The sequence below is a fragment of the Chrysochloris asiatica genome, unplaced genomic scaffold (genome assembly GCF_000296735.1).
Source record: "Chrysochloris asiatica unplaced genomic scaffold, ChrAsi1.0 scaffold00015, whole genome shotgun sequence".
In the NCBI taxonomy this organism is placed as follows: Eukaryota; Metazoa; Chordata; class Mammalia; order Afrosoricida; family Chrysochloridae; genus Chrysochloris; species Chrysochloris asiatica.
Genome location: NW_006408533.1, coordinates 17,615,728 through 17,627,486, shown reverse-complemented (window position 1 = coordinate 17,627,486; position 11,759 = coordinate 17,615,728). Strand labels below are relative to the sequence as shown.

General features: G+C 46.0%; 1 protein-coding gene and 1 pseudogene across 3 annotated transcripts in view; one reads left to right on the top strand and one right to left on the bottom strand.

Moving 5' to 3' along the window:
• The window catches only part of LOC102831803, a 104,430-nt pseudogene extending 100,406 nt beyond the window's left edge, over nucleotides 1-4,024 (top strand).
• The window catches only part of FHOD3 (formin homology 2 domain containing 3), a 633,930-nt gene extending 629,606 nt beyond the window's left edge, over nucleotides 1-4,324 (bottom strand). For all 3 annotated transcript variants that reach the window (XM_006835080.1, XM_006835081.1, XM_006835079.1), the window contains exon 1: nucleotides 4,160-4,324. In XM_006835080.1, coding sequence (XP_006835143.1) covers nucleotides 4,160-4,324 — 165 coding nt within the window. The remainder of the gene's footprint in view (nucleotides 1-4,159) is intronic.
• Nucleotides 4,325-11,759: the final 7,435 nt, after the last annotated feature.

Below are 11,759 nucleotides of genomic sequence, written 5' to 3'. Positions count from 1 at the left end.
AACATTAAATAGAACACATAAAGATCAATATCCCAGGAACTAGTGAGCTGAAATGCATGATATTGGTCATTTTGAATCTGATAATCATATGATTTATTATGCCAGGAATGACAAATTGAGTAAGAATGGTGTCACATTCACCATCAAAAAGAATATTTCAAGATCTTGAAATACAATGCTGTCTGTGATAGGATAATATCCATACTCCTACAAGGAAGACGAATACATACCACTATTTTTCAAATTTACACACCAACCATTAAACACAGTGATGATGATATTAAAGCATTCTACCAACTTCTTCAATCTGAAATTGATCAAAAAAGGATTGATAAGTGGGGTGTGGGACCCTATCCAGAGAAGCAGCGACACCAAAGATGAGGACATGGAGAGAGGGAGCAGCTGAGGAATGAGGTCTCCGGGCTCATGGAAAGAGAGGGACTGGGTACTGGTGGCCAAGAGGCAAGCTTACAGAATGTGCTCTTTGGTTGTTTAAATTATGATATATTCCTGAGTGTTTCTATGTCCACCCGTGCCCCCCCCCAAAAAAGGGGCGAAGGATTGAAAATTACTGGAGACTGGTAGGTGAATAGTAGTTGGAAAAGTCTACAGATCACATGGTAGAATTTTGCAAGACCAATGACTTATTCATTGCAAATACTTAAAAGGCAACTATACATATGAGCCTCACCAGATGGAACACACAGTTTGAACCATCAACCTCCAGGTTCAAACTGACCTTGCAATCCAGAGTATTACCCTACTGCACCACACCAGGACTTTTACTATTGGGCATCTTAAAACTTCCAGCCTCTACCGCATTACTCAATTCTAAAAACACTTCCACGTTTTTAGTATTTGTTAGTGCAGCACTCCCACTTCTCCAACACCAAATTCTACCCTAATTATCTGTTGCTGTTGTTAAGTGTCATCCAGTCAGTTCTGACTCATACGGACTCTGTACAGGGTTTGCAAGGAGTGGCTGGTGAGTTTGAACTGCCTACCTTATGGTTCAAACTGACCTTCCAGTCCAGTGCTTATCCTACAGTGCCACACCAGGACTCCGGAGTATCTCCATCCAGCATCACACTGATGACCTCTGTAGTTTACTACATGTGTGATCAACTTCCCTCAAAAGTTCACTCTCCCAGGACATGAATGTGTAGGAGGACTGAGAACATCTCCATGTACTACTTTCTTGCTTCTCCTCTCTTTCCTCCACCCAAAGATTTCCCTATTTTGTCAAGGCTGGGCTCAATGGGAAAGTATTCCTTGTGGTCCAACGAGCTTCATCTAAGGCAAAAGTTTACCCATTTTAGTACTTAGGCTTGCTAGCTAACTTACAGCAGGGTTATTAACTACTTGTTCCCGCCTCTGACTACAAGCTCTACCAAACTTGGAATTCTGCCTTGAGGCTCTTACTCAAGCATAAAATATTCACCTGCCCCTGGGCCAAAAGGTGTCTGGCACAAGAAGGTGATCTGGTAAGCTGCAGGAGGTAATGGAGGCAGCCCCAACCACACATTTGGTTCGAGGATCAAAGTATATCTACCCACTACTAGCTAAGAAATAAGCTAATTTAACTACTCTCTGCCTCAATTTCCTCAAGGCCCTATCTTGACAACTTAAACGGAAACATTTCTGTTATATGTGGTTTTTTTATTGTGATATTAAAAAGAAAAAATGAATATCAAAAAAGCACTATGGGTTAATGCGCCAGACTGCAAAGCCATTTGAACTTCAAGGTTGGCAGTTTAAGCTCACCAGCTGCTCTTGGGAAACCCTATACAGGGTAGCTATGGGTCGGAACTGACTCAACGGCACTTAACAACAACCACCACCACCTCATGGACCTATGTGGTATTAAATGAGATAATGCATTCAGAGCCTTTGCCAAGTGTTCAAAAATCATTAGCTATTTCTATGACAGGTGGGTTATCCGATTCTGAAATTCCCCGCTGGAAATTAACCACCATTTCAAAACTATGAACTTGCATGTAGGCTCAAGTTCTTATTGTTGTTATGTGTCATCCAGCTGTTTCCAACTCATAGCAACCCTATGTGAGAGTAGAACTGTCCCCAGAAGTTTCCTCAGCTTCAGTCTTTACAGAGCAGATTGTCAGGACTCCTGGGCAGTCATTGGGTGGGTTTAAACTGTCAACCTTTCAGTTAGCAGCAGAATGTTTAACAACTGTGCCACCAAGGCTCCTTCACTTAAGCTTGGAAGGGCCCTGAATTCGCTTTCAAAATCCTCATTCATAGAATCAACCACTCACTCAGTTCTAGATGTGAGAACCCAATACCAAACATCCAAGTCTTACTGCAGGCGTCTGTGGGCATAAGACTCGGTGACTAAGGGTGGCTGGTCACCAGAGATAGGGATCAAGGATCTCTATGAGACCTCTTCTTATTCTGTTTCTGCCACAGGGGACATCTCAGAAATATCAGTGAGCCGGTGCAACAACTGCTGTGCTGTGGCTTCTAGCTGGGGCTAGGGACAGGCCAGTGCTGAAGAATCAGGCCTTCCTCCCAGCCAACTAGAACACTCCATAAAGACCACTAGGCTATGGGAATATAAAATCAACTTTAGCTCCCAGCTTGAAAGATTCACCCATGTCTATAAGGTCTGAAATCCAAATAAACCTCTCCAAAGTCACTGAGACACAATTATAAGTCTTCTGTGGTCTCAACAAAAGATCACTATAAACAGAGACCATAATGAATGGAATGATGTGGAAGATGCCCTTCAAAAATGTCTAAATGAATCTACCAGTTGAGAAGAACCTAATAATTTATAAAAGTGGTCTGACAGGCAGAATTCGTAATACATCATTCTGTCTCTCCATGCATGCTTTTACAGCCAAAGTGCTTCTCCTTACAATTCCATTCTGTTTCAACACAAAAGAGAGAATGAGATGAAACTCCCCATACCTCCTTCCTTTGGATGAGTTACCAATTAAGTAGAAAAAGGGAGCTCTGATACACTCATATAATGAAAAGTACAACTACCAAAGTCCACGCCTTCCACACACAACCTCTCCCTCTACTTCTAAGGCAGATCTTACAGAAATCTGAAGCATTTTTTAAAATCAATTTTTGTTCTTCTAGACATCAAGGGTTATCTTTTCCAAATATTTGTCAATGGTGATCCTCGAGGAATAAATCACCTCAAAGCTTTGGTATGCACCCTCAACAGAAAGCGCACCAGGGAGGTAATCTTTCAAGGTACAGTCGATCTGTTTCAGTTGGAAGGAGGAGGGCTCTCCAGAGTAACGAAATGATTAAGCTGCAATGCCCAGCTCTTTGCAACAAACACTTTGCAAGATGCCTGTCCTCCTGAAAAGGGTTAAGAAAAGATGAAGAAGAAGAAAAAGAAGTCAACCTCTCAATTTGCTGGACTAAGAAGCATTCTTCCCCGGGGACTCTCATTTCGGGCTGCTAGGAGCAGGCTTTGTGCGCACGCCGCCCCTCCGCGCCCCGGCCCCCCCTCCTCCCACAACGACCGTTCCTCCAAGGTTCCCAAGGCCACCTGCTTCTCCTTACAAGAAAAAGGGGCTACTCTATGGATCATCGCAGCGCGCAGCAGACGTCCACGGCAGTGCTCACCCCCCTCCCGCCCCCTGGGGAGGGAAGGGAGGTGTCTCAGGAAAGCGTGCTTTGTCGCCAGGGTTGCGCGGCCGCCCACAGCGGCCCCAGAGGCCTGAGAGAGGTTTTGTCTGGGGCCCCGCTCGGGGGTCTCCTCCAAAGGACCTTAGTCTCCCGGGAAGCGGGTTCTTTCCGCGCGCTGCTAGGCGCCCGCCCAGGCCCCCTGCAGAGCCGGCTACCGGCGTCGGATTCCTACCCCGCCCACCCGGCCAGGCTAACGGCACGGCACCCGGGAACCTTTTCCATCCCGCCTCCGGTCAGCGCGGCACCTGCTTGGTGGCGCCCGCCCCCGGTTCTGGACCGGAGCGTGGGGTTGCCTTCCCTGCACGCCTGTAGGGTCCCACGCCAGCGAGTGGGTGCTCCGGACCCTTTCACCTAGCGGGGAGAGGGGATCTGTGGCGGATACTTGTCTCCCGGGGCTGCATCCAGTCCAGCGCGCCCGCAATGCTCCCACCTCGGCGCCCACCGCAGCAGGGTCTGCGGGCAGGGGCCCTGCCCGCCCCTCCGGCCGTACCTTGTGCGGAGCCCGCAGCAGCCGGTGGACCCCGGCCAGCTGGGTGCCTAGCGCGAGGTCCTCCCGGAACGTGAACAGCGGCGGCCGGCTGGGCTCGGGGAAGTTGGTGCTGTTGAAAGGATCCGTGTCGTCCAAGAACTGTACCCGGCAAGCCAACGTGGCCATGATGCATGCCTGCCGCGGGGGCTCGGGCCCCGGGGTTAGCGGGGCCGCGGGCCGGAGTGCCGGGGTCTCTGAGCGAAGGGGAGGCCGCGGCCGCTGCTCTCTGGCTCGTGGGCTCGAAGGCTTGGGCGCGCGGGCTGCAGCCCCGACTCAGGCCACGGGGGGCGGGGTGGGGCGGGACTCCCTCCTTCCCTCCCGCTTCGGCTCCGCCCCTCGTCCGCCCCCCCAAACAGTCGACTTCCCTGCCCTGACAGCCAGGTCCCGGTCGGGGGAAGGGAAAGCAGTGAACGTTCAATCGGCGATCGCACAGTGTGCCAAGCCTTGGCCGGGAGGACGCCGGCTGCCCGTGCGCCCCTTGGAGCACGGGATAAGGGAGGGCAGTCCCGTCCCTCCTGATTGTTTCCCACCCGGAAAAGGACTTAACCGCCGTAGAAAGCCCCAGGCGAAAGCGGCGGCAGCAGAACCTCAGCAGCCCGGTTTCGGAAAACCTAGGCACCTGGAAGCAAGGGAGCCAGACTCCGGTACGAGCAGGGTGGTGGCAACGACCAGATAAGAGAGGAGCCAGGCAACTCTCAAAAGACAAGCCCAAGAGGCCTCAGGGCTGCTTCAGGTCCCCAGCACCGGATTTGTCCCTGGGGCGCCTAGTGGGTGCTGATTGAACCTCTACATTCTCTCTTTCCAGACTTAGCAAAAGTCTAATTTTAAGTTCGGTCTCCGAAAGCCCGGACTAGAGATGTGGGGAGTCTGAGAACGCTTCTGGTAAGGTCACCGAATTGCAGAAGGGCGGTGCTCAGCCAGAGTCCCCAGCTCATAACCAGCGGTCTTAGCGGGAAGGTCTGCAGCCAGCTGGCCTCGGTGCTGCTTCCCACCGCTCTCCACGCTGCTCAAGGGCGACCTCCGTCGTTTGTTTGCAACAACTAGTGGTCCTGCGCATTGCATCAGCATCCCGGACTCCTCATACCTCGTATAGGTCGCACTCTCAACACGAGAATCTTTACACCACGGCTTTGTAGCCTACCTCTCTCCCTTTTCTCTAGTGTCCATTGAGAAACCTGCCCTATACTTACTTAGCCGCTGCACCCACATCTTTAACCTCTCCCTCTCCACGGAGTTTTTCCTGACTGTGTTGCTGTAAGGGGTCAGTAGAGTCGATTTTTTATTCACAGTGATCCTACGTGAGAGTACAACTGCCCTAGAGACTGTAATCTCTACAGGAGCACCTCCCAGCAGGGTCCGTGGTTGGGCTGGAACCAGCAACTTTTTTGATTGACCCACCACCTTTTTGCCCTTTCCCCTGCCATACAAGCAGATTTATTTGCGGTCTTAAAACAGTTTAGTGACACTTTTAACTGCAAGGTCGGTGGTTCAAGCTCACAAGCTGCACCTCGGAAACCCTGTACAAGGTCACTATGGGTCGGAATCGACTCGACAGCACTTCACAACAACAATGCTCATTCCAGCAGATCTTTCAGCTTTCCTTATTTTTGCCACTTAATTTTTTTAATGACTTCTCCAGATCTTCCCTGCACCGCTACACTGGCTTCTAATGGTCTGAACAATCTGCAGTCTAGTCCTCTGACACCCACATCTCCTACCTTCTGCTTTCACCCTCAGTGACCTTGTCACTGAGAAATTCCTCCAGTCCTTCTGGCCACCCCATTTCCCACCACCTCCCAACTTGGTCCCAGGCTGTCACCCACCTCTCCCTAAGTCTGATCTGCAATCCTGTGAGTCCCTGCAGGCCATGGGACCACTCAGCTCTCTCAACACTACTGAATGTGACCTCCCAGTCCTCTCTTGTTGCTCAAACTTCTGCTACTCTTCTCCACCCAGATTCTTTAACAAAGGGAATCCTTTCTCCAGCATGAACTTGACTTCTGACACCCCTCCTCTCCATCCCAGCACCATCTTTCATCTCAGGAGATGAACAAAATCCTATTTTTGCACATGAAGCCTAACTCCCTCCCTTGTCACTTGCTCTGAGACTGAGCTCTGTCGCTGACCCAGCCAGCTCTTCCTCCCTTCCAGCTTCCTGGCCTCTACACCCCTCTACAGTAACATGTATAAGAGCACCATGCTGGTTTAATGCTCTGCTGTTGCCATTAGAAAATTCTTAATATTTTCTTAGCATTAAGTTTTCATTGTGCACCAAAGTTTGTAGCCAGTCTAGATGAGAATGATCATATATTCAAGTATTTTCCACCCTAAAAGTTCTGTCTTTAAGCTTTATGAAGCCCACCTCTCATTCTTTGCTCACTGGCATTTCACATCTTCATTTCACTTGAAAGATTCATTTCTCAGCATCCTCACTGCCTCTGCTGTACACCCCCATGGCCTTGGGTGGGTACACCCTCCCTGCTGATAATTGTCATCCTAATTTCTCTGGTAGCATAGTGGTTACAAGTTGGGCTACTAACCCCACGGTCAGCAGTTTGAAACTACCAGCTGTTCCTCGGGAAAAAGATGAGGCTTTCTACTCCCATAAAGATATACAGCCTCAGAAACCCTATGCAGGGTCATTATGAGGCAGAACCGACTCCATGGCACACCACCACCAATTTCCCATCCAGCAGACACCTCAAGCCCATTACCCACTTTCTCAACAGCACATTTAACCCTGGGCCACTCCTTTCGCTTCAGCCACAATAGTTTGTTTATCTGGGTTCTCCTTTGCTCTCTTTGGTGGCTTTTTCTGAAGTCTTTCTGGGTTCTCTTCTCCTCTTGGCCTTCTTCACAGCTTCTCTTCCATTCCTCTAAGGAATTGAGTACTTCCCCAGCCTGCATGCATATAGTGTCAAACACAAAGAAATCATCATCCCACTTTGAGGTCCTAATTTTCTCTGGTGAACTCAACATCCCCATCCTGGATACCACACTCAGTATACAGATTGAATAAGTATGATGAAATTCTGGGGAACCTCTTTTCTGATTTAAATCCATTCATTATCCCCTTGTTCTATTCTAGCAACTGCTTCTTGGTCTATGTATAGGTTTTTCATGAGCACAGTTAAGTGTTCTGGAAAACCCATTCTTCCCAACATTTTCCATAGTTTTTCATGGTCCAAGCAGTTGAAAGCCTTTGCATAATCAATAAAGCACCAGTAAACATCTTTCTGATACTCTCTGTTTCCAGTCAAGATCTAGCTGATGTGAGCAGTGATATACCTCAATTCATGTCCTCTTCTGACTTGAAATCTGGCAATTCCCTGTTGATGTACTGCTGCAGCCATTTTTTAATTATCTTAAGCAACATTTTGCTTGCATGTGATATTAATGAGACTGTTTGATGATTTATGTATTCCACTGGGTCACCTCTCTTCAGAATGGGCACAAATATGGATCTCTTCCAATCAGTTAGCCAGGTGGCTGTCTTCCAAAATTCTTGGCATAGATAAGTGTTCTATCAGTTTGTCGAAAGATTTCAATTTGTATTGCATCAATTCCTGGAGCCTTGTTTTTTGCCAATGTCTTCAGTGCATCTTGGACTTCTTTCTGTACTATCAGTTCCTGATCATATGCTACCTCTTGACATGCCTAAGCATTGACCATTTCTTTTTGGTACAGTGACTCTGTGTATTTCATCTTTTTTTTATGCTTCCTGTATCATTCAATATTTTACCTATGTTGTTGTTGTTGTTAAGTACCGTGAAGTTGGTTCCAACTCACAGTGACCCTGCACAGGGTTTCCAAGGCTGTAAATCTTTACAGGAGCAGAACGCCTCATCTTTCTCCTAATTTTACCTATAGAATCCTTCCACATTGCAATCCGTGGCTTGAACTTTTCTTTCATTCTTTCAGCTTGAGACATGCTGAATGTATTCTTCCCTTTTGATTTCTAACACTAGGTCTTTTCAAGCTACCTTTTGAAATTTTCTGTCCAGTGCTGGAAATATAGACAGACTTTAGATATGCAAGCTCAGGGGTCCACATGTCTGAGTTCATGGTTCAGTTGCAGAAAGAGAAAAGGTGCAGACTGTGTCTAGAAGCCAAAGGTTAGGTCAGTTCTCCCCAGGCTGCAGGTCCTTGTGTTAACAGATCTCCAAGGAGTTGGGATTCTAATTCAAACCTGTCATTCCAAGTGGTTATGAAGGTAAATTGGTCAAAGTAAGATAGAACATATTTTACTTAACAACTTATTTGTCATTTTAAATATTTTTTACATATGAGTGGGTCTTCCCTATAGACTCCATCTTTCATCCTCCTGCCTCACTTCAAGCATTCTAGAACTTAATGGGGAAGGGGGCAGGGTTTACTCTGCACACTTGTGCCTTCTCAAAACTCAGAAGCCATTTTGGCTTATTTTCTCCAGAGAGTATAAATGGTACTCTCTGGTGTGGCACTGTAGGATAAGCACTGGACTGCAAGGTCATTTGAACTGCGAGGTGGAAGATTCAAACTCACCATCCACTCTTCAGAAACCCTATACAGGATTACTATGAGTCGGAACCAACTCAACGGCACTTAACAACAACAAGGGAGGCCTAGCAGCATAGTGGGCTAGGAGTTGGGCTCCTAACCGCAGGTCAGCAGTTTGAAGTACCAGCTGTTCCACGGGAGAAAGATGAGGCTTTCTGCAACTATAAAGATTTAGTCTTGGAAACCGTATTCAGAGTCAGAACCAACTCCACGGCATACCACCACCATAAATACAAGAGCCTCCAAACAATTACACAGAGGAAACAATGGAGTAGATTGCCCTTAAACCATACCTGGGAGGCCAAGCCCAGACAACGTGAATTGCCTGGGTTTTCACGTTATTGAAAGGCTGCACATTTGTCTGTTTTTAAGTTTTTATTGTGAATTGAGTGGTAGTTTCTATGGGAGAACATCACTTTTACACTCATCCTATCATATTTTATACCATTGCAATGATTACAATCCCCTCCATGCATCAGTATTTGCTTATATTCCCTATGTTTTTTTATTTTGTGTTTTTTTTAATGTACACAAAAGCACATAATCATTTAAACAACCAAAGAGCACATTCTGCAAGCTTGCCTCCTGGCTGCCTTTCTCTTTCCAGGAATCTAGAATCCTCAGCTACTCTACATCCTCATCTCTGCCTCCATATCTGGTATCACTACTTCTCTGGTTAGGGTTCCACATTCCGTCTGGGCTCTTCTCCCTTGATGGTCCTAGGGTTCTCTGTTTCTGGACTGTAAGATTAACTAATCCCCCCCCCCTTTTTGTCACAAAACTTCTACCTTTACAGTTATGACAGTCACAATTAGTAATGATAACAATTACTATTGAATCATAAGAATTTTATCCCCATCTCCTTTCACCAGTCATGTCTAGACAAGATAAAAACTATTCAGTGGGGATTCTACCTTCCCCTGCACACTCTGAAATTATATTCCCTCTTGAAAACTTGTAAGCCAGTCACTTCATGCCTTTATAGTACCCACCCCACCCAATTTTAGGTAGCCAATGTCTAAGTTGCCCATCCCTATCAACCCTCTGTACAGAGGGGACTACTGTACATTTTCTATGGGTACATCTCTCTTGGAAATCATTATGGCTTTGCCTAGAAATATCTTCAAAATTATTCCAGAATTCTACTCATGCTCATAGGAAATAACTTAGCAAAGATAAAAATTAGCAAAAGCTTACTGAAGGGTTACTTACAAACTAAAAATCTGAACCTTATATGTCATTTATCAGTGGGGGGTACCTTTTCATTATTTATAATACATAAATGCAACTTTGCTTCCACTAAGAGTATTCAATGGAGACTGTTGTATTTATGTATTGAAGAATCCAAAATGCTTCAAGAGTAAACACAGCTTACATAAATAGGACACATTGGCTTCAACCTCTGGAAAGAAATTGTGTGAGGCTAGAAATCTTGGAAGTACTGGTGTGGCACTCTAGGATAAGCACTGAAATGCCAATCATAAAGCCAATGGTCCAAACCCATCGCTCTTCCTCAGAAACCATTCAGGAGTTAGAACTGACTCAACAGCACTTAACAACAGAAATGTCTTCAGTGTCCACCTTTTAATCCTTTTCACAAGGTGGTATCACCTTGCCTACTTAAAAACTAGTGATCGTGTTAACTAAAATAAACCTATAATTTACCCAACTGTGGGCAGTGTTTCTTTCTACCGCAAGAGAAGATGAGAGACTAAGGCTTTCAGATAACTACAGGGCTTCCTGACACAGAGAACCCTAAAATACAAATGGAAAGGAAACTCTTGGGGCAGTGGTGGACTCTGTCCTAACTACAGGAAGCAGTGTCTAAGTGAGTCACTATCTCAGAATGATGACAAAACCATCAGTTTGGATCCACAAGTGGGAGCAAGAAGGCCAGAACAGTCTTTGTGTGGATATTGACTTTAGAAAGTATGCCCAAAGCACTTTGCTCTATAACTCTGCAGAAAGTAGGAACAACACATCCCTTGAAAGCTTGGACTGTGCGTAGAAACACCAGGAAAGGAAAATGGGGGTAAAAAATCAGGGAAAGGGGGATTTAATCACAAAACTAACAAAGTTTAGGGGCCCTCACTGACTAGCCCCTTCTTTTCCATGCAAGTTAAATATTCATTTTTTTACCTAATTTTTATTTATAATTGTGTGTTATTTTCTTTAGTAATGAATTTTAAATTTCACAACCTGAATCTGCTACTGAAAAAGTTGTTAGATATTGTTAGGTGCCGGAGAGTCAGCTCTGACTTACAGTTACCCTGTGCACAATGGAACAAAACACCGCCTGGTCCAGCGCCATCCTCACGATTGTTATGTTTGATCCCATTGTTACGGCCACTGTATCAATCCATCTCATTAAGGCTCTTCCTCTTTTTTGCTGACCCTACACTTTACCAAGTATGACATTCTTCTCCTGGGACTGGTCCTTCCTGGTAACGTGGCCAAAGTGCATGAGATGAAGTCTTGCTGTCCTTTCTGGGTGTACTTCTTCCAACATAGATTTCTTCATTCTTCTGGCAATCCATGCTATTCTTCAACTTCATTCAAATGCATACATTATTCTCCAGTCTTCCTTATTTATTGTTCAACTTTAACATACATATGAGGTGATTGAAAAGGCTAGGGCCAGGGGTACCTTACTCTTCAAAGTGACATCTTTGCTCTTTCACAATTTAAAGAGGATATTTGCAAACCAAGAGAAGGTATTATGTAATAAAATGAACCCTCTCTCTTCTCCCCATTTCTGCCTCTGTCTTTTCCTGGCAAAAATAGCCAATTCAAAGCTGCTTCCTTAAGACAAAAGTCCTAAGAAACACAAATAGCCAGATCATGTTGTTGGGGACACAGAAAGAAACCTACCCCAATCCTGTGTCATCCTCACAGTCACTGGTATGCCCAAGTCTACTGTGGCTAACGGGCCATTCTCTCTCATCCAAGGCCTCCCTCAAAACTCACTGGTTCTCTTCTTCAACAAACAATGTTGACCCCAAGCAACTGATCCCTCCTGATG